The sequence below is a fragment of the Clupea harengus genome, chromosome 12 (genome assembly GCF_900700415.2).
Source record: "Clupea harengus chromosome 12, Ch_v2.0.2, whole genome shotgun sequence".
NCBI classification, from domain to species: Eukaryota; Metazoa; Chordata; class Actinopteri; order Clupeiformes; family Clupeidae; genus Clupea; species Clupea harengus.
In genome coordinates, this window is record NC_045163.1 from 17,941,561 (window position 1) to 17,964,969 (window position 23,409).

The 23,409-nt window shown below is 43.3% G+C and overlaps 1 protein-coding gene across 2 annotated transcripts in view; it reads left to right on the top strand.

Annotated features, from left to right (window-relative positions):
- The window catches only part of stxbp1a (syntaxin binding protein 1a), a 34,969-nt gene extending 11,885 nt beyond the window's left edge, over positions 1-23,084 (top strand). Inside the window, exons 2-20 of one of the 2 annotated variants that reach the window (XM_031578052.2) lie at positions 2,968-3,017; positions 4,828-4,909; positions 5,244-5,320; positions 5,924-6,002; positions 6,520-6,623; positions 8,639-8,787; positions 9,003-9,087; positions 10,117-10,247; positions 10,551-10,649; positions 11,382-11,442; positions 12,000-12,065; positions 12,176-12,256; positions 12,753-12,891; positions 13,389-13,498; positions 14,030-14,131; positions 14,255-14,340; positions 15,332-15,486; positions 17,373-17,538; positions 21,496-21,550. In XM_031578052.2, coding sequence (XP_031433912.1) covers positions 2,968-3,017; positions 4,828-4,909; positions 5,244-5,320; positions 5,924-6,002; positions 6,520-6,623; positions 8,639-8,787; positions 9,003-9,087; positions 10,117-10,247; positions 10,551-10,649; positions 11,382-11,442; positions 12,000-12,065; positions 12,176-12,256; positions 12,753-12,891; positions 13,389-13,498; positions 14,030-14,131; positions 14,255-14,340; positions 15,332-15,486; positions 17,373-17,485 — 1,769 coding nt within the window. In that variant the 3' untranslated portion in view covers positions 17,486-17,538; positions 21,496-21,550. Of the gene's footprint in view, positions 1-2,967; positions 3,018-4,827; positions 4,910-5,243; positions 5,321-5,923; positions 6,003-6,519; positions 6,624-8,638; positions 8,788-9,002; positions 9,088-10,116; positions 10,248-10,550; positions 10,650-11,381; positions 11,443-11,999; positions 12,066-12,175; positions 12,257-12,752; positions 12,892-13,388; positions 13,499-14,029; positions 14,132-14,254; positions 14,341-15,331; positions 15,487-17,372; positions 17,539-21,495 lie in introns of both variants that reach the window. The other variant, XM_012841625.3, reaches the window with a different exon arrangement.
- The last annotated feature ends 325 nt before the right edge of the window (positions 23,085-23,409 follow it).

The following is a 23,409-nucleotide window of genomic DNA, read 5'->3' on the forward strand; positions in this document are numbered from 1 at the left end:
AGAACAAACAACATAGCTCCGAATGGCCTCTGTAATCTGAGGCGATTGACTCAAACACGGTCCTCATATTTAAACGGAGATAATCCATCTGCAGCCCAATGCTTCCAGATGTTGTCTGGCTCAGAGGGGCTTAGAGTTTGGGGCTAGCGAGGCAAAATGTCAAACAGCAAACAGATTCTGTTGTAATCACATTTATCCCAGCGCTATTGACAGATGGCTAACAGTGATCAAGCTAATAACAGTTAGCGTGTGTGATAAACACAGGGTGATCTGACAAGATCCCAGATCCCAAGAGGATTATTGTAACAGCCTGGGAGTGAGTCAGTTTGCAGGAGTCAGTTCAGCAAGGGACTCGAGGATGGAGGTAATCCATCAGTCAATGATATATTCTCAGTTCTACAGTGGAAAATAGTAAAAACAGAAGCTGAGTTATATTAAGTATTTATATTATGTATATATTATGTATTCTGGAATCTTGAGATCTTGAATCTTGAGATTTTGTGGCTATGTTTTCCTTTTGTTCTTCAGTTTGATTGAATAGCTGAATAATCATACGACTGACTACAGTGGTGACAGACTAAACACACCAATAGAATCCAACACACACAGAGACACACCCACACCCACTCTCTTTCTCTCTCTCACACACACACACACACACTCATTCACTCTGTCTCTCTCTCTCTCTCACACACACACACCCACTCTCTCTCACACACACACTTTTTTTTGTTAAAGACTTGCCTGGAGCTGTCTTGTCCATGGCTGGATGATTTCCTTTTTTGGCATCATAAACGCTTATGGCTTTCTGCTCCATTTCAAGCTCAGTGCATCCTTCAGAATGGCCAGGCTCTGAAGCTGCCCCACACGTGCCAATTTAGCTTCTTTCCTGATTAAACTCATAAAATGATTGACTGATATTGGTTTGCTATTTAAAAACTTGCAGGAAAAATATGATTTGCGAAATGAAAAGAAACAATAGATAAGGCACACACAAAAAAAAGAAAGAAAAAACCCGACCTCTGTGAGATGCCTTAAATAAATAGTCAAGTGCTTGGAGCTAGGTCACATGTACACACACACAAATACATGTACACACACACATTCATACACACACGCACACACACACACACACATATATATGCATACATTGTCAAAACCATGTATTGTATATAGCATTGCATCAGTGGCAGGAAGTTAAAGCTATCAACCCAGCTATTTGAATAGATCTGAAACCTTGGACATTACGGTAACAACCTGGTATGCTCAAACCAGCGCTCTGTGGTCTGCAGTGATGCTTCCATCCTAGACGAACTACAGAAGGTAATAGTGAAGAGAGACAGAAGGAATGGAGAGAAAGTCAACTAGAGAGAAAACATAGTTTGTTGGTGTTAAAGCTGAATTGCACAAAAGCACATAGGTGTTGCATCACAGGAACAAATGCATATGATACAGAACAGTGTGTGGGTGATCAAGGTTTCAAGCTGCAGCCCGACAATCGTGTTGTGTAGAAAATAACACAAAGGCTTGCTGACATGTTGTCAGACAGAATGGGACCCAGTGTGTATCCCTGGCACCGCTGTCGCACTCTCTGCTAATCCACATTAGTGTCTGTGCCAGTGGGCACGGCCAGGTGGATCAGGTGTCGATGAGCGGGGGAGTGGGGAGACCCTCAAGCCAGAGAGAGATTGGTGACAGGACTGGCATTCAGTCAGGGCTGGAGGATGAGACTATGGAGGCTAATGAGACGGCTGAATTGTGTGGTTTATGTATGTGAGCCTTTGGGTGAACTTGTGCATGCGTGTTTAAAGAATTCATTCTTCTTCTGGTATTCTGTAGTAAATCCATCCATGTGGAAGCAAGCTGTTTCCTGTGAAACCGGAAGCTGGATGTTATGCAGTGCATACAACAATGGCTCAAATAGTGTCAGCAATTGAACGACTGTAACAAAGGAATTTTTTTTAAAAGCAACTTTTTCTTTTCAAGTGTGCTCTTCATTTACTGAACACATGAACCTACCACTTTTTTGGACCATGCACCTAATGTTGATGGAAAAAATCCTGTTGAACTGATATTGCTTATAAAGTGCATGCAGTATATAGGGTGACCAGGTGTCCCACTTTGTGTTGTACTGCACAGCATTTTGACCCTTTGTCCAGCATCCAGCATCCTGCATATTGAGATAATGTCCGCATTTTCATTGGTCATCTGGTTTGAATTGTCAGGTATAAGAACACATGGATGAGATCTTTTACCCTTTAAACCGTTGCTGCATAGTTTGTTCTCAATTTAATAGCGCTACTTAAAAGCAGCGACCAGGGGCACGTTCAGCCCTGACTAAACATAGCAAAATGTTTATTTAACACCCTGTTGTGTTACCCAAGCGTTGCAATTATGTCTGCTGAGAAGGCAATCCTTTGCGTTCTTTTCAAAGAATTATCAGAGCCTGATGAAATCGGTTTAAATACGTGTTCAATTTATTTTTCAACTTTGTATTCCTATCTTGCATTCGTAAGGGACTTATGTGCACACTGTCTTTTTAATACAGCAGGGTGGAGCTGCATCATACCTGCTACTTAGCTTAAGGACAGTTGCCTTTGATGGGCCTGTAATGGCTAAAGCATGTTGGATGTCTCAAAGATAAAGACGTATTACCTTGCAAAATGAGTGTGCCTTTGGGATGACAACATCACTGTGCACATCATATCTTTCATATAGCAAAAGGCTATAGGTGTTTATGAGCCGAAAGGCAGAATTCAAATGTTTCTTATTCAGTTAGATTAAATCACATTATGTCGAAGTTCTAGGTTATTCTCAGCGTTGGAAACATGTCCCACATTGTCCCACACAATCTTGCTACTCATCCCACATTTGGTCTGTTTGCATCTGGTCACTCTAGCTGTCTGTGTTTGTTATGCTCACATCACCACACATTTAGTTCATGCTGTCTTACCTTTCCTTCCACAGAGATTATGAATGATGTCATCAAGAAGGTGAAGAAGAAGGGAGAATGGAAGGTAAGAGGATTGCTCCAGTTTTCCAGAATGTCTCAAATGTGTCCTAAAAGTCCCGTTATGATAATCTGATCTCCATGCTGACCCAGAAGTGAGTAATGAGACAGAACACCTACATTGCTATCTTACTTACCCTAATTGTTTGATGCACCACCAGGGAGTCATCTGAGAGAAAAACTGTGGTTTGGTGTAAGCAGGAGGGAGCGTGCCTATGTTCCCACAGCCCTATGTTTAAATCTGGGAACATAGGTCTGTGGGAACATAGGGCCTAATTTTCAAAATTGTCAGTGAAAATAAAATCCTTAGAAATGTGGGAACATAGGGCTGTGGGAACATAGGGCTGACCCCATGCAGGCAAAGCTGCTATACGTGATGTTAGCATTTTTGCTAACGTTTGACAGATTTAGCCATTGTGGGAGTCCACACCCTTCTCTCAATGCTGAAGAAAAGTAATAGACAGAAAGGAACGTTTCCTGAGCTACTACAGCTGGTGGAATTTTGGTTTCTTTTGACAGTGCCCAAGGTAAACCCAAAGATATTTGCACCTGCCAATGCTAACCAGCACTTGTGGCTATATTTTGACATTTTGTTTGTTTAGTGCATGTCCTGTAGTTTCATTGTCCAGCTGGGGCTTCTTTCATTCCTGTCTTCCTGCAGTGGTTGACAGTGAATTCAGCTGACAAGGTTTTTGATGCTGAAGGGTTTATGTAAGCAGCACAAGCTCCAAACCGTATTTGTTTCCTCATGGGTTGATAGAGATTGACTCTGAGAGAGAGTTGAACGTTTTTTTGTGCAGATTCATCTCAATTACACAAAATGATTGAAGCAGTATTCAAATGGAATTATCCTTTTTAAAGACAAACAATAAATGCCAATGAACAGAATGTCATATTGGTGAGGTAACAGAAACAACAATTACATTTAAAAAAAAAAAAATTTTAGTGTAGCACAATGACAATTTTATTTTGCTTCCTTAACCAGTCAGAGTTTTTGGCGTAGCATAAAACTGGCTAGCTATTAAGCTCCTGCAAAAACAGCAGGTGCCAAATTATCAGACCCTTTTCTGGCACAGATATGACCGCTGACAACATAATGTAGCATTTCTGGACTTTTGTCATTAATCCCAAAGTACCTATACATGTTACTTCTCTTTGGAGAGTGACTTCAGTTGTGATCATGTGTGCACCTCTCAAGCTCTTGTTAGCTGTTGTTTCATCAGGACAAGTGGCACACTTTTGTATCGGTAAATTTTTCAGCCTTGATTTGCACGGGTCCATCTTTTTTTTTTTTTGTGCTTTCATGTGAGTCCACGGTAAACTAAGGCACGGCTATTTGAGATTGTAGTTTTAGTACCGCGTTTTTTATTTTCCGGCCATCCTGAAACTGAAGTAACTCAGGAAGTAGGAGAATTAATCTTAGCCCCAAATGACACACAAATCAACTTCTGCCCTACAATGCCAAACAGTTTTCAGTGGTACACCGTTTACTACACATTCATTATTGCCATCTCCCTCCTTATATACCCTCCTTAAAGACTATCTACTACACATTCATTATGACCATCTCCCACATTATATACCCTCCTTAAAGACTATCTACTACACATTCATTATGACCATCTCCCACATTATATACCCTCCTTAAAGACTATCTACTACACATTCATTATGACCATCTCCCACATTATATACCCTCCTTAAAGACTATCTACTACACATTCATTATGCCATCTCCCACATTATATCCGCTAAGACTGCTCCCTCTCTGGGTCTGTGTGTCATGTATGATCCAAGCCTTCTTCCTGCCCCCTCAGGCTCTCATCGTGGACCAGCTCAGCATGAGGATGCTGTCCTCCTGCTGTAAGATGACGGACATCATGTCAGAGGGCATCACTAGTAAGTCCACTACTCTGTTGGCACACGTCTGTTGCGTTTGTGCTCTGTTCTGTTCAGATGATGTTGTGAGGCTTAATGTTGTTGATTTTTACTTCTCTTTTGCATCTCTTTCTCTCTCTCTCTCCCTCTCTCTCCCTGTCTCCCTGTCTCACTCTCTCTCTCTGTCCTTGTCTCTCTCTCTCTCCTCTCTCTCTCTCCCTGTCTCTCTCTCTCTCCCTCCCTCTCTCTCCCTCTCTCTCTCTCTCTCTCTCTCTCTCTGTCCTTGTCTCTCTCTCACTCCTCTCTCTCTCCCTGTCTCTCTCTCTCTCTCTCTGTCCTCCATCTATGTCCATAGTTGTTGAAGACATACATAAAAGGCGAGAGCCTCTTCCCTCACTTGAGGCCATCTATCTGATTACTCCTACTGAGAAGGTATCTTCACACTAGACACACACACACACACACACACACACACACACACACACACACACACACTCACACACACTCACACACACTCACACACACACACACACACACACACGCACACACACACACACACGTTCCTGTTTCACACTTGGCTCAGCTTTTGGGAAAACTATTTGCAGAAAAGGCCCATGTTGATCAGCCTGAGCCAAAGAGTTAGCAGTGTGTTCACACAGCACGCACACACACACACACACACACACACATACACACACACACACACATAGCACACACTGGCCATATGTCACACACAATGCAGAATGCCTCAGTGTCGACAAACATGCTATTGACACAGCCTACGCAAACATCCCTCAGTCCCCTCTTCATGTGGGCCATTGTTGGTGGTGTCACTGCTGCTGCTCTACACACACACACACACACACATTCAAAAAACACAGATAGGAAGGCTCAAAGACATACACACCACACGTACACACACGTACACACATTAAAAAAACACAGATAGGAAGACTCAAAGACATACACACCACACAAACACACACACGTACACACAAAAACCTTATTCTCTTTCCTGTCTTTTCTCGTCTTCAGTCTGTTGCGACGCTGGTTGGTGACTTCAGAGATGCTCATTCAGCCAAGTACAAAGCAGCTCATGTGTTCTTCACTGACTGTGAGTAGCAGAGAGCACTTCACTGGAGAGCCCTGCATGCAGTATGACATAATCTTCACACACACACACACACACACACACACACACACACACACACACACACACACACACACACACACACACACACACACACACACACACACACACACAAACTGACATCAAATGAAAAAATGAAAAAATAACCAGGGCTCTTCCATTTATTGTTAGGGGTTTGATATTTTGCTAGACTATTACCATCCATATTAGTGTAAGCGATATTATGTAAATTATAGTAATAATTGTATAATTAATACCATATAAGAGATCACCGGTTACAATGTATATATTTTATTATATTGCATAAAATCTATCATTTTAGGAAGCCTTTCATAAGGATTTTTTTTTTGCATTGCATGTTCCAGGCGTGTACACGAGCCAGACAAGAAATTATCTTTTCATAAATGTCAGTGTTGGGCAGTTTTCCATTTCTCTGTTGTGCACCTCACCTTGACCCCACCTTGACCCCGCCTATCTCCAGCCTGTCCTGACCCAATCTTCAACGACCTGGTGAAAAGCCGTGCCTCCAAGTCCATCAAGACGCTGACTGAGATCAACATTGCTTTCCTGCCTTATGAGTCTCAGGTACGCACTCAGGCCAATGAGGAGAGGGAGGAACAGACAGAAGGAGGAAGAGAGAGAGAGAGAGTTAGAAAGCACTTAAAAAGATTTTAGAAGTGAGTGAGAGAGAGAGGATAACGGGAGCAAGAAAGGAGGGAACAGAAGGAGGAGGGAGGATGGAGAGATACAAGGGACATTAAGGGATATTCTGGTGTTTATGTATGTGTGTGTGTGTGTGTGTGTGTGTGTGAGAGAGAGAGAGAGAGGGGAGAGGAGGGGCAGAGACTGAGAAAGTAGCAAAACCGAGAACATTCCAGAAATCGAGGTGAGAGGCAGTAATGAGGGGAGGGGAGGGGCTAAAGGACATAGTGGGCGGAGACAGAGTAAACACAGCTAGCATCTCATGTCCTGAGCCATGGCCCCCATACTCTCTATCTCTCTCTCTCTCTCTCTCTCTCTCTCTCTCTCTCTCTTTCTCTCTCTCTCTCTCTCTATCTCTCTCCTTCTCTCTCTCCCCTTTGCTCTCTGTCTCTCCTTCTCTCTCTCTCTTCTTCTTTCTCTCTATGCCTCAGTCTCCCTCTCTCCTTGTGCCTTACCCACGGACTGTTCTAGAAGCGTGCCGGTTGTGTGCTGCCTGGCCAACAATCCTTTGCTCATCCTGTCCGCCATGATTAATTCAGAGGAGTCAGAGGAGCTTGGCTTCTGGCGAGATGCTGCAGCTCGCTTCACACAGGAAAACAGGGGAGGGGGGGGAAACGCACACAGATAAGGCTCTGCTTTGCTATTGGCTGTCAGAGCATCTACACAACACGAGGCAGCCAATCGGAGCAAGGCAGGACAGGGCCTAGGTATTGGTAGAGGAACCCATCTGCTGAGCAGAAGGACAGTCATGTGACCTTGGGCAGATGGGGGCATCAGTGAGAGATGCTGAAAGAGAGAGGGAGGGAGAGGAGGAGAGAGATAAAAAAGGGATGGACAAAAGAAAGAAATAGAGAGGATAGAAGACTGAAAGAGAGAGGAGACATAGATAGAGTGAGGAAGAAAAACGAAAGAGAGGAGAGCGAAGACCGTGTCAGTGCGCATTTGTGTTGTCAGAGGGGAACTGTATTTGACTCTGCCCTCAGAGAAAATGTGTTGTGTGTGTGTGTGTGTGTGTGTCTGTGTGGGTGTGTGTGTCTACATGCATATGTATTTGCGCTGTTTTTGTACATACCTCTATGTGTGTTTGCTTGTGCACTTCTGTGAGTGTGTGTGTGTGTGTGTGTGTTTGTGTGTGTGTGTGTGTGTGTGTGTGTGTGTGTGTGTGTGTGTTTGTGTGTGTGAGTGTTTGTGTTTGTGTGTGAGTGTGTGTGTCAGTGGAGGACACTCTCACTAGACAGTTCCACAAGAGTGGCCATGCGCAGTTGGGAGAGGGATGGGGGGGGGGCTGCTGTCAGCGAGCAGCGTGACTCCCCTAACAGAGATTCACACAGACACAAGCGGAGGATGCTATATCCCCCAGCAGCGACAGACAGACACACACACACGTACGCACGCACATAACCACACACACACACACACACACTCACACTCACACACACACACACACACACACACACACACACACACACACACACACACACACACACACACACACACACACACAGGTCTTTACACCCCAACTAGCACTCGCTCAGTCTGCATAGCACAGAGGAGGACTCGCTGTAATGTAATGTAATGCAGACACTGCAGCAGTGAGGAGAAGGCAGCAAACACTGTCACCATTCTGCAGGGCACTCAGATATACTGCACTCCAGAAGCTCACGCAGTCACCTACACACAGTATAGCCCTTAGCATTCCCATTTCCTCCGATAAAGGTTTGTCTTGTCTAGATGTAAATAATATGCAGGTGATGCGTGTTGTCCTGTGATGTTTTTGCACAATGCCATTTATCATAATTAAAACATAAATTCATGATTCTCTGTGTGTGTGCGTGTGTGTGTGTGTGTGTGTGTGTGTGTGTGTGTGTGTGTGTGTGTGTGTGTGTGTGTCTGTCCAGGTGTACTCTCTAGACAATTCTGACGCCTTCCAGAGCTTCTACAGCCCTCATAAGGCCCAGCTGAAGAATACAGTGATGGAGCGCCTGGCTGAGCAGATTGCCACTCTGTGCGCCACGCTCAAGGAGTACCCTGCTGTGCGATACCGAGGGTGAGAGATAGGGGGCAGTGTGGGGAGGGGGTGTTGGTTGTAACTTTCAGAAAATGGGCACTAGAAATGTGAGCAGATGAGAGTGTGGTTGCTTATTCGTAATGCACTGTGTTGTTGAAGATTATGTGTGTGTGTGTGTGTGTGTGTGTGTGTGTGTGTGTGTTTCTGGGTTTAATTTCAATCTATCTGTGTGTTTGTTTGTCTTTTCTTCCCAGAGAATACAAAGATAATTCCACCCTGGCCCAGCTGGTGCAGGACAAACTGGACGCATACAAGGCTGATGACCCCACCATGGGAGAGGTGAGACAGAGGAGGAAGGAGGGAGAGGGACAGAGACAGAGAGGTAGACAGAGACAGACCATGGGAGAGGTGAAAAAGAGTCGGAAGGAGGGAGAGGGACAGAGATAGAGAGCTAGACAGAGTCACAGATCACATTGTATTCCTCAGTGGGAGAAAGAGAAGAGCCCTGTAGGAGGAGGGAGAGCGATAATCGTAATGAAATTAAATGTTAGAGTAAGATAACGACCTACGACCGACTGCTATCAGGACCGGGGATCTTTAAATTAATTTCACGTCGGGGGCAGCTTGCTGCTTCGCTCTTAATAGGTTGGCGTGTCTCCTTTTAAGGGTGACCTTCCTGCTAATTGACCTTAACCAGAAACAGTAGGACCCTCAGGCTCATTACTTCCCTTCATGTGTCAGTCTAGTACAAACTAGAACCATTTAGCAATACAAGAAGAGCAGACTCTCACGTGTCAGTCTAGAACAAACTAGAACCATTCAGCAACACAAGAAGAGCAGACTCTCACGTGTCAGTCTAGAACAAACTAGAACCATTTAGCAATACAAAAAGAGCATACAAACCAAAAGATTATATAGTATCACAAGGAAAGAAATGTTAATATGCATTACAATATGCATAACTTGTATCCTCTATATATAGCACTTCAAAGTTAAAGTCATTTTTAGACTAATGTAATTTTAATGTCATGAAGAAACAACCCATTTCGGGTCTAGATACACTGAATAGCCCAAAGGTACTACAGTGGCGTGTTGCCATGGTTGTGCCAGGCTACCCTCTGACTAGATTTAGAATGCCTCTGTGGCCCTGTCAGACTTCGTGTGAGCCAGTAGCTTGCAGGTATTTGTTTTTAACACCTGACTGAACTCATTTGCCCTCTGCCATAGCCAGAAGAAACAAACTGTCAAATCAAATCAGCATCACAGATGAGGATCACTCTTGCCGACACTACAACTCCCATCATCCTTAGCGTGATGTATCTCTTTCTCATCCAGCTGTCATATATTTGTCTCCACCTTTCCTCCTAGGGTCCAGATAAGGCTCGCTCTCAGCTCATCATCCTGGACAGAGCTTTTGACCCGGTGTCCCCTGTCCTGCATGAGCTCACTTTCCAGGCCATGGGCTACGACCTGCTGCCCATTGAGAACGATGTCTACAAGTGAGGATTGGACACACACACACACACACACACACACATGCCCAGACACTTAAGCACATCAGTTCTGTACACAAGCAGGTGGATGATATGCTTATCTCAGTTTATCTATTTTCAGTGTAGATATGTTGAATTTGTATTGTTTTGAACAGTGTCCACCTCTCAACATCTCGCCATTGTGTCCAGAGGCTTGTGCGAATGCCATCTTCATGTTGTGAAACAGCTGTGTAATTTCTGTAATGTCTATGTAGGGGAGGTTCTGTGTAATCTGACTCTGGCTAATGTAAGCTCTCCTCCTGTGTGTAGATATGAGACCAGTGATGGCCGTGAGAAGGAGGTGCTGCTTCACGAGGACGATGAGCTGTGGGTGGGGCTGAGACACAAACACATTGCGGAGGTGTCCCAGTGAGTGACTCATGGCCCCCTGTCTCCTGCCCTCTCTGTGTCTGTCTCCCTTTGGACAACTGTCCTCTCTGTGTCTGTCTCCCTGTCTCCTGCCCTCTCTGTGTCTGTCTCCCTTTGGACAACTGTCCTCTAACAGTCTCTCTTGAGTTCTCTACACAGATTTCTTATTTTAGCACCTCTCTGCTTTCATTGTCTCTCAAGAAGAGCAACTCTCTGTCCTCTTTAGAACTCTTTAGAACCTCTTCAGAACACGTTCGCCTCACGTTTCCTTTGCTGTGCCTCCCTGTTCACCCAGTTTTCTCCATCCCCCCCCCCTTTTCTCTCTCCCTCTCTCACTATCTATTCTCTTTTTTCTCTCTCTCTCCATATGGAAAAGGTGTGGTAAAGAGCTTGCATATATGTTTCATACTTAACTGGTATAACGCCCTTCCTTCAACATGCAAGTCCTTTATAAAACATATAGCTATTTGTTCTATGTTAATGTATATGAAAGGGGCCATAATTATGTGTGTTAATGCAATATTAATATGTTCACTACATATAAAAATGAATATTCTGTACATGACTTTTACAGACTTTTTCCATATGGGCCTCTCTCGCTCTCTCTCCCTCTCTCTCTCTCTCGCTCTCTCTCTCTCCCGCTCTCTGGCGTCTTTAATACCTCATGAAATTTCCTCTCTTTTTGTGTTTAACAGTGACAGTAATCTGTACATCCCTCTTTTCTTTCCACAGGGAGGTAACACGCTCCTTGAAGGATTTCTCCTCCAGCAAACGGATGAATACAGGAGAGAAGGTAAGGAGAGAGAGAGAGAGCAGATGAGGAAGAGGAAGAGGAAGTGATGGGAGGAAAGGGATGACTTAGCGTCTATTGCCTTGGAGGAAGAAACCTTGTTAACCTTAGTGCTGGTGTAGCGTAGATTAGCGTAGCAGGGAATTGCTGACTCATGGTAAATCCCCTTGCCAGCCTTAGAGAGGGGTTTAATGTTGATTGACTTGCTTACACAGCACATACCTCTGATGTGAGAAGTGAGCCAAATCACTCTCAGAAGAAGAGCTTCCTATAAATAAGCACCCTGCGTCTTACTCAATATTGCATAGCCTCAAGAAACTAACAACAATAAAACCCATATTATAGTATATAGTATATTGCTGTATATGTACATGAGTATCTTTTAGATTTGTACACATATCAATACAAAGGAGAACATGTGCATTTTTTCTATGTCTGTTTGTTTATGTCTATATGTGTGAATACATACTAACACATATATTCATACTATGGACATGGATGCATGTATATCTGCATTGTATTCATACAAACATATCTGATCATGCTATATCTCTGTGTAGACCACCATGAGGGACCTGTCCCAGATGCTGAAGAAGATGCCTCAGTACCAGAAGGAGCTGAGCAAGGTCAGTCTAACCATACCTACCTACCTGTGTGTGTGTGTGTGTGTGTGTGTGTGTGTGTGTGTGTGTGTGTGTTGTGGTGTTAACTCTGGTTTTTCCGCCCCTCTCTGCAGTACTCCACTCATCTGCAGCTGGCTGAGGACTGCATGAAGCACTACCAAGGAACCGTGGACAAGCTGTGCCGTGTAGAGCAGGTCAGTGAGTGGGTCTATATGTGTGTGTGTGTGTGTGTGTGTGTGTGTGTGTGTGTGTGTATGTGCATGTGCATGTTCGTGTACTTGTCTGTCTGTCTGTCTGTCTGTCTGTCTGTCTGTCTGTCTGTCTGTCTGTCTGTCTGTCTGTCTGTCTGTGTGATTCTATTTGCATTGTGAAGGCTCTCTGAGCAGATATTGCAGCACAAAGTAAGGCTGTGTGAGATCTGACCAACAGAGTAGGATAATAAAAGGCCGATGAGTTGATTTGGTCTCTTCTCTCAGTTCTGGCTAAAGGATAGACTTTTCCCCTGGCAGAGGGCAAAATGTCAGTATTTGGAAATGTTTAGCATAGAATGCATAGCATGAACCAGAATCAGCCATCAGTCTTCCACTAAACACATACATATATTAGAAAATATATGAATATAAAAGATGCAGTGATTGCAGAAGACTCTGCCCTCTTATACTGTCTCAACACTCTCTATCGTCCTGCCAGGACCTTGCTATGGGCACTGACGCAGAGGGCGAGAAGATCAAAGACCCCATGCGCGCTATTGTGCCCATCCTGCTGGATACCAACGTCAGCACCTACGACAAGATCCGCATCATTCTGCTGTACATCTTCCTCAAGAACGGTGAGAGATGCTCCTGGTCCAACAACAGCTAATGAAACACAGGTCTGGGATCTGTCCTTGTTCAGCCAGAATAGATAACAGAATAGATAGGACTGCTCCTACACCATCTTATAGAGGTCAAGTGGTTAAGACAAAGCACTTGGGGGAGCATTTTTAGTTACTGTCATGTGATAACCTATTTAGTTATGTGAGGAAGCAGACTGTGTCACATACTAATGGCTTACCCCAGAAACTCATCAAAGAAAAGGGTTTCTTCCTGGAACAAAATATTCTTCTCCTCATAAAAACAAATGGGTCCGGCTCCATATGTTCTGCTCCAGCTGAGCACCACGATCCTGTAAACTGTGAGCAATCGGCGGGGCTCTGCAGTATCACTACATCTGTGACTCTTTTGGGGTCTCCTGGCGTCCTGAGGACTTTCTCTAACATGTCATCGCTGTGATGCTATGTGGCGGCCATTTTGTGACGGTGCTTGTGTGTGTGTTGTGTGAACTCAGGGATTACGGAGGAGAACCTGAACAAACTGATCCAACACGCGCAGATCCCCCCAGAGGACAGTGAGATCATCAGCAACATGGCCCACCTGGGGGTACCCATCATCACAGATGTAAGCTCAAGACTTGCTCAGCCCTTACATTCTTCCGCCAGTCCCTCCTTTCAATGCTTTCTCTCTTCTGTCATCTGTACGACTCTTTCTTTCTTTCTATCTATCTTTCTTTCTATCTCTTTATAGATCCTTTCTTATCAGTCATTAGAGATATGTTCAACCACGGAACCCCTCTGATCATTACTTGCTTATTCACACATTCAGATAGGTTAATAATATCTATCTTTCCCCTTCTGTGTATTGTTAGAATTGGCCCCACCAGGTTTTCCATATTGACTCTCTGATGGTGCATGTCTCTGTCATATAAATTCTATCACTAGGTGACTTATATCAATAAAACTGCAAACAAGGTTTAGTTCATTACAATGTAATATCTTATTCAAGATTAAAAAAGAGGGAGCTTTTTATCTTTCAAGAAAAAAAATTTCTTGCGTTGTTATAATCCTCTAATTCCTCCACTTGTATTTCCTCCATGTCTATGTGTTCCTGTCCTCTGTCTCTGTTTCCCTTCCTGTGTCTGTCCACCTGTAGTCCACTCTGCGCAGAGGGAAGAAGTTGGACCGTAAGGAGCGAGTGAGTGAGCAGACCTACCAGCTGTCTCGCTGGACTCCAGTGGTCAAGGACATCATGGAGGTCAGTCTCACATAAACACTGGTGGTGTGTGTGTGTGTGTGTGTGTGTGTTAATGCGTATTTTTGATATGTGTGTGTTTTTTGTGTGCCCTTTGGTTAAGTTGTTTTTTGCTTTGTATTCCAGGATGCCATTGAGGAGAAGCTGGACACAAAGCACTACCCTTACATCTCTACTCGCTCTTCCGCTTCATTCAGCACTACTGCAGTCAGGTACACACACACACACACACACACACACACACACACACACACACACACACACACACACACACACACACACACACACACACAAGGACACCTTCACATCAATATAAAAATAGTCCCTGAAGTAGCACATTATTTTAGTACTAAATTTCAGTTCTAAAGACAGAGGGCGGAGAGATCAATACTCATTTGAGTTCAGCGACAGACTGTGGCAGTGGAGCGATCAATACCATGACTGGTCCTCACTCCACTCAGTCAAACATCCCAGCTGAAAACCTTCAATACCCAGAATTCCCCCATTAAACATTAATAAACCTTTAGCAGACCCTCAGAGAGCTAAAAGCAATGACCAAAGCTGTTTTCCCTTTACAGCTAACAGAATAAGCTCTCTTGTGAATTGAAGTCTCCTTTCCCTAATTTGTGTGTGTATGTGTGTATATGCATGTGAATGTGTGTGCGCGTGTGTGTATGTGGGCCGAGGGCTGCAGTGTCGGGAAGGAGGTGACACATTGACCCCTCTCATTGTGGTGTTATTGATTTCAGTCCCATACCCAATGATCTCTACTCTCATTATGCAAGCTATTGATTTGCTCAGGCAATGAGAACCAGGTGTCGATTACGTTAGAGTGTGTGTGCGGTGTGTGTGTGTGTGTGTGTGTGTGTGTGTGTGTGTGTGTGTGTGTGTGTGTGTGTGTGTGTGTGTGTGTGTGTGTGTGTGTGTGTGTGTGCGTGCGATGGAGATGCAGAGCATTAACATATATGTGTAGGAATGGGTCAAAAACAAGTATCAGTTATCCATATGTGCTCTGCTAGTTTGAGATCAGGATTTATGCAGAAACTATTTTACACTATTATAATGTTGAGTGTAATCATATGAATATCAAACTATGCCAATCGTAGTTCTTACCAGTGAGTGTGAATAAGAATTATACAAATAAGTGATGTTTGCAAATCTGATATTCTGCTTTCCTTTCATGACACCTATCTGACCTGGCAGTGCCCGGTATGGCCACTGGCACAAGAATAAGACCCCTGGCGAGTACCGCACTGGACCGCGCGTCATCGTCTTCATCATCGGAGGCGCGTCCTTCAGCGAGATGCGCTGTGCTTATGAGGTGACGCAGGCCAATGGGAAATGGGAGGCCCTTATCGGTGAGTCTGCCTGCACTGAGTGCCACGGGGGCCGGTATGGAGAGGGAGTGGAGAGAGACAGACCGATATCTCCCTTTAGACTCAATTCTGATAGACAGAGACATAGGAGTAGACAGATGTAGATTCATACACAATGTGTACATAGCTGATGGAATGAGAAGGTGGTTTAGATTTGATCTTTAATCAATAGATTGATCTTTAATCAATACGAGCCCATACACACACACACACACACACACACACACACACACACACACAACCCGACAGATACACACACACACCCACACACACAACCAGACATACAAGCACACGGCAGTGCTTATTAAGTATTAAGAAATGAAGTCCAAGAAATTTAAAAGTCAAACAGGGCAAAGAAGTATAACAGCCTTAGATATGACCCCGGTATTTTATAACATAAAGAAGATACATCTAGCCACCTCACAACAGGTTTTTAATGATCAAAGCAACTTTATTGACACTATTTGTCATCTTACCACAGGTATTAGTACTTTAATGGTATTATTCACATTCAGACTACAACCAAAACTCCTAAAAGGGGAAGCGTGAAGGGAAAGGCAATAGTAGCCAGCCAGTACTAGCAGTAGCCTTTAGCATACAACCTTCCCAAGCTGTGTACAAAGGATCAGGAAGTGTTCCACTTTAACTGCGTAATTACACTGACATTTACTTGTGTTTTAGAGGTTAAAGTGTTTGACTACATTTCTTCATAAGAATTAGTATTAGGGCATCAGAAGAGAACAGATTTGGTAGCATCCAGCTCTAACTGCTTGCATGCTCTGCTTCAGTATCTGTGTGTGCGCAGAAAGTGGCTTTAACTGTGTCCTTGATCAGCTGTTCCTTGTTGATTCTGTGTTGTTTGTAATGATCAGTTCACTAACTATGAAAGTGTAACATCTGTCTTGTCTATCTAATTTTGCTGTGTCTACGGCTCTGTCCTGTAGTTGTGTGCTGTCTCTTTTTAACTTGTTCTTGAATTGCAGACAAGCCAAGTCTGTTTTCGTAAGTCTGGGTTTTCTGTGTGTGTCCGTGTGTGTGTGTTGTTATGTGGTGTGTGTGTTTTTGTTGTCTTTTTGGGGGGTGGGTGGTATTTTTTTCATGTTCTTGTCTCAGATAGTACGTAGACATTATTGTAATGTCTGATTAGGCATGGCAAAACAAAACAAAATCTAAATTAAAAACTGCAAATTACCAGCAGGGATGTTCAGCCTTACTTATAGGAGTTCATATTAGAGCTGTTAAACTGGATAACAAAACTCAGGACCAGCCTGAATGCACTAACTTAGACTTAGTGTGACTGAATGGTAATCGGCTCACCTTATGGGCACTCACAGAAGTGCCGAGGTTAAAGGGAGAATCTTTAATTCTGGGGGTTAGTTATCTTCTTCCTTGTGTTTTGAAAATACAGCACAATGATTGGTACTAATGTGCTAATGTGCTAATCTCCACAAATGTTCCCATCATCTGCATGACTGATCTTCAGTCCACTTACCCAGATCCTCCCCAAAACAGAAAACGACCAGGCTTATTGGTTTACTAGCTGCCGTTCCTCCTAAAATTACTGTTCTCTCTTTAATATACCATTCAGGTCATTCCCACTAGAAATACAACAAGAGAAAAATAAATACATTTTATCACTAGTTAGTATACATGGGATATGGTCCCTTTTGAATCATGTTGGATGGGGAAAAGTTGACTATGGATTTGTAGGATGTGAATGTTTAACCCTGTCTCTCCATGAAGCCAGAGTGGGCCTAGGCCAGAGGAGAGAATGCGAGCGAGAATGTCGTGCGGGGGTTATATACATTTTCTGCGGTGCGGCGATGTGTACTCGAGCATGAAGTCGGCCCCCCTCTGTTCCCCTGCAGGTTCCACCCACTTGCTCACCCCAACCAAATTCTTAACGGACCTGCAGCACCCTGACTTCCGAGAGTCCACTAGGGTGTCCTTTGAGGAACGAGAAGCAGCGTCAGACGAGTGAGACAGACAGAGAGAGGGAGAGGGAGGGAGAGACAAAATCACACTCTGAACAAAGTAAAGGCAGCCGCGCAAAGAAGCCCTTTCTGGCTCCCCGCAGCACAAGGGCTTTCTTTCCCTCTTGTTTCCTCCTGCCACCACACTCTTTATTTCTCTTCTGCTGTTTTTTTACTCCGTACCCTCCAGGGATGAGTGTCCACCCCCTGTCTGCTGACACGGCCAATCAGCGATAGGCTCAAAGGCTCCACCTCCTGCTTGCTCCTCCTACCATTTAATGAGTCTTAATTGGCAAGGCCCCATAATGCCTCTTGTCTTTGCTTTTACTGCTTAGTGTCACTGTAAGCCAGACTAGACCTATGAGACTATCTACCATTGAACTCAACAAATACAACGTGTGAGACTCAACATTTGATCCTTACTTTTAGGATTCATAATGATATTCATTCATTGTGTCAGGAAATAGATTCTGTAAATCTTTCTGATGACAGTGCAGTGCACAGCTGTCACTAATCCAGAAAATAGAATTAAAGATGCGGTCTGCGATTCGGTTTCGCAAAGGGCTGTTGATATTTGACCTCAACAGCCAATGAAATGACACCCCTCCCTTCCGTGCTCCTGAAGCACGTGTGTTGATCGGCTGGGATTGTTTATGGCTCGAGTTTTTTTTTACCGCTAACACTGAACGGATAGCTAGACGACCATGAGGATCAATTTGTTTAATTTGAGAAAAAGTGTATCGGATAAGAATCACGGACTGCACCTTTAAATCACCTCGTAAATATGGCCTGTGCTTTCTGCTTCCATGCTCTGCTACTCATAGCCCCCAGGAGCTTGCAGGAGAGGTAGCCATTTATGTGGGGTATGTGGACGTCATCCCTGCTGACCTCCCATTCTCTCAGCCGGGTGGAAGACACCGCCCGGTGTGCCCTCTTAACCCACAACTGCTGCCAGATCCGGGTGATGAGGAGCCCCTCTTCATCTCGCCCGCTCACCCCAATCCACCCCACCCCACCCCTCCCCCCAGATTTAATATGCATACTTGAGATCCATTTTTAAGGATGGTTTATTTGACAGTTAACCAAAACAAAATCAAAAGACAATCAATCATATCATCTCAAATGGTTTTCGTTTTTCCTTTGAGGAGAGGGTTGATGTTTTGATTTCAGAAGCAAAGATGTGTTCATGTTCCTTTTTTTTTTTATCGTCCTCTTCTTAAATGTTCAAAACCTTCTTCCAAAGCCCACCACGCATTACATGCCTACATTGGCCCATGGCTGTCTGTAGAGGAGGCACTTGGTATTCAATCTGCCAAATTTACGTCTTCTCCCTGCTCCACTGCTCCACCCTCTGCAGACACCCAGGCTGGAGATGTAGCTATGTTCACTAGATATGCTTTAGCATCAAAAACGCTCCCTCAAAGCAGCCCCCTCACGCCCCACACATCACCTGCTATCTTCACTACCTTTTGCTTTAGTTAGGCATCATATGTGATCTGTAGGCGTAAGGTACACGTACATATAATAGACACAAAAAACTCCTCAGGTGTAAAGCCAATTAAATCTCTCAGTGTTTGTTCCAACCACATGCCTCACTTGAATAGCCACTCTTTCCCTGGATCAAGCTGATTATTCATGTCAGCTTTTGAACTCTTTGGTTGGAACAACTACCTTGAGGATAAGTCTTATATCTGGAGTCTACAAATCCAGGCTTTCCACATGTTTGGCCCGCACCACCGTTTTGAAAGTCACCATTCCCGTTAGTAAATCTCTCGCCTTTTGAGTGGTACCACCTGTTATAAAGTAAAGAGGATCTGATTGATGCTGTTCTAGCTCAGATCTACAAAACAACAAGGAAACTCATATTAGCACAGCTTTATTTTGGCTTGGACCTGATGATGGTGTGCCTATGCAGAGGACATTTTCAGGAAGATCTTAAACTCTCTGCTACTGTCATACAGTTGAAAGCCCAGTTTTCAAAATGTCTAGGTCAAGCTAAGTCAAGTTCCAAGTCAAATCAAAGTCAACTGTGTGCGTAGAAATGTCCAAAATGAGTTAGTTGACCACGTTTGTGTTTTAATCACACTGCACAAAGTCTGTGTTCACCAAGGCACCATTAAGGCTTATGCATGTATACAAACTACTAACATATCTGTGCTCAGTAACATGGAAACGCTGAATATCTGTCAATAAAAGGAAAGAATGTAGATTCTGTACATGCTGAAGCCTTAAATCTGGCCTCAGGCTGTGTTCACTAGAGGTTCACCACTAGCAGTACACATAGTGTGGGTGTTGTTCATCTGCTAAAGCCATATCACAATTTTTTTGTTTGTGTTCTAAATGTGCACAGTGAAAGAGAAACCACAGTTCTATGACTGTCGGAAGGCCGCTATGCCGCACACAGACTAAAACTTTGTTCCTCCACTTGCTGAGAAATGGAATGCCAAGTTAGCCAAATTCTTGACCACTTGACTACCTGCGTAAATACCAACTCTTCCTCAAGAATCTTCGTTGGGGAACCTTTCAAAAGAAAAGAATGATTGCAGAAAGGTTTCTTATGCATCGAAAAACACATGGTCAAAGACTTTACTTAGTTAGTATTCCACTTCTCAACAAGCAAAGGAACAAGTCCATGTCTTCAATCGTATAGCGGCTTAGAGACAGAAGATAGAACTTGAACCATGTGTAGTATGCCCAACTCCTTTACATACTGCCACATTCGGGACCTCCCGAATGGAAAAACAGCCATTGATCCTTTACTATAACCAACTTAGCAAAAATAAATGCTTTTGATTAAGGTAACTGGGTGAAAGCTAAGTCCCTGAGCTAGCGTTGGATAGCAACCTAGCTCTTACAGTGTTTCAGACTACCACGTCAGCAAAGCTGTGTGTTTTGTAACAAAAGACAGGGAGGAGAGTGAGTTCGGCAAAACCAGTCAGAAGTTGATCGGTACCTCTAACCACCTCTAGCTCTTACTGACCCAAACCCCCGCCTCCCACAGAACCAAATCAACTTCAGATGGACTTGCTTCAAATCATCTCCTCTGTCTGTTTGACAGAAAGACCATGAAGAGATGTTAAATGTTAAGAGTTTATATGTTATTTTAATTAAATTGGTATGGGTTAAATTTGTATTTGTATTAATTCATTAATTCATTAATTAATGTATCACAGTAAAGCTGAAACCCCAAACCTTGAGCTTGGTGTTGAGAAACCTACAGCTTTGCTTCAGAAACACACTTAATATTTGGGCCTGTTGAATTACTGTGGTTACCAGTTGTGTCGACTGAACCAAATGTTTGTTCCACACCATGGCTTATCTACTCCACGCGTTTGGAGTTTATCACAAAAACAGCCCTTTGGAAGCAAGTCATGTCAGATTTACATGCGACGGCCGTGTGGGACAAATGTCTGGTTTGCTCACTTTAGAAATGTGTCTTCAGCTAATAGATTCATATTCACTCAGTTTTTGTTTTAGTTTAATCATAGAGTTGGGAAACAATCGTATGACCATTTGTTTCACATATGTAGGGTTATATTTGGTCATATCCAGTTAATTTATTCATTTTGTTAAGGGATGAACACCCCATAGTCGGGGTAAACTATGGTTCAAACTGATCTTGTAACAGACCAGATGTGATTTAAAAATATTTTAACACAATTATGTGGGCCTTATCTACCATTGCAATCAGTAGTAGTAGTATTAGTACTAGTAGTTTAGTCTTGTCTCTAAGTGCCTTGCCTTTTTAATGCACTCAAATCTACAACACAATCATCTCCATCCACACCTCTGGATAATTCAGTTACATGTCTTTTTTAGTCGGTATACCATATGAAAAGCTGAAAACACATTTTCAGGCTGAAGGATTGATTGGATGTATCTAACAGCTTTCTTTTTGCTCTCCCCAAATCCCTCTCTTTCTCTCTGTTTTGTTTCAACACTCTTCTCTCTCTCGCTCTCTTGCTCTCTCTCTCTCTCTCTCTCTCTCACTCTCTCTCTCTCTCTCACACACACACAGGATCGACTCACGTATTCACCCCCACCTTCCTCCTGGACACTCTCAAGACCATGAATAAACCAGATGAAGAACCAACAACCTAAAATTCCTCCTCCTCGTTTCTCAACTCTGTCTATGTCCTCCCTCCCCTCCCTCCCCTCCCTCCTCCCTGCACCTTCATCCCTGTACTCCTGTATTACTGTGTATGCATCTTGCTTGATGAAACAAAACAAAAAACAAAAAAAAGACATTGGTTAAAAAATTATATATATATAGTATATATATATATATACATGAAATAGTATGTTGAAAATGAATAATTGCAAGTATTCTCATGTTTTACGATGGATGCAAATGATTGAAATGGGTTTAACCATCAAGACACTGTTTAAAACTGGAAGTACCAAATGTAATATTGTATGCTATCAAACCTGCTAGAATGTGTCCAAGGTAGAGCCTTTGTTAGTTTGTTGCCCTTTAGTTGAATTGTCTGTGTGGGTGGGGAGGCGAGTTGGGGGAGGAGTTGGGGCGGGGAGACACTCAGGATGGAATAAATCATATCGCTGGACGCAGAACTGCGTCCTTTAGAGTAGATACGGACTCTACTATCTGGTCCTTAACAAGGCCGAGCCATCCGAGACAAAGTGAGCTGATCGCCTCAGTTTGTGTAGTTTAAGACGGTTGGTGTGACTTGCGAGACTGTTAGACTGTTGGACACACAGCTATGGGGAGAAAGGCCATTGTCGCATGGAAAATATAATAATAGAGACTCCGCAAGCAGGGCTTCAGTCCGAACCCAACAAACCACAGGCCATCCTTCTTCCAGCCAATCAGAATGAGGGATCTTTGAATTTGCCATGTCCTTTTCTTTTTTTCTATTTTTTTTTTGTTTCTTTTCCTCTTGGGAGACTTCACATTAAGTGTCAAAAAGGCCACTGCTTGCTTGCGAAAAATGTTTAAAAGAATATACAAAAAGGGCCGTTTGTATTTCAGTATTGTATCCTGTCAGATGAAGTCTTCTCATTGGTTAGTAATAATGTTTAACCGGGCCATGCACTGAGTGGTGTGATGTTGTATGCCATTTGTTTGATGTTCTAGCGTCTCACTGTTGAGTGGTGATATTTCTGACTGTGAAGTAGTTTAAAAAAAAAAACGTTTCCTTACAAAAAAGAAGAAAAAACAAAGCCAATGTGAAGCCACTGTGTTAGTGATGTTTTAGCTGTAGTTGTAGTGGTAAACTGGGACTCAATAAACAATAGCTATATTTTGTTTAGTCTGTCTGTTAGTTCTCTCTTCTGGTGCAATGATAAACCTTCCACTGGTGAATGGCTTTGCAAAGAATCTTTTCCGCCCTTTTAAGATGTATATATATTTATTTTTCTGAATGATTTCTCTGTTTCCACCCCCTTACCTCTGTTCTGGCAAAAAAAAAAAAAAGGTTGTATATTGCACTACGCGTTTCCTGGGATGCAAACGCTTATTTAGTTGTTATTTTGTCTGACTTATGTTTACTTTTATTTGTTGCTGTTGTATAGCGTTGACTGTGTCTGATTTATATCAAAATGATTTATCAGAGAAAATAATAAATGAGAACGTTAGTCCGTCCTGAACTTGTTCAACTTACTGGGATTCTATGTTTGCGAGTGTTGAAGCACAAACAAAAGTATACTTCGTGTGTACCAATGTACTAAGGCTGTCTAATAAATTGGCTTCCATTACCAAGGACACAGAATCAGTGCATTCTTGCGCCACATAAAATATAAATTCAGAATGGTTCTTTTAGAGGTGAAACCAAAGAGTTCCCTTGTGTTTTACCCCTAAAAAACACCGCATTCTATTTACTCTTTGGAATGGACTATTTAATGTACCTTTAGACCAAGTACACAAACCATTTGAATGGCTCCATGGGCTGTGCCCCAGGGATGAGAATCTTCT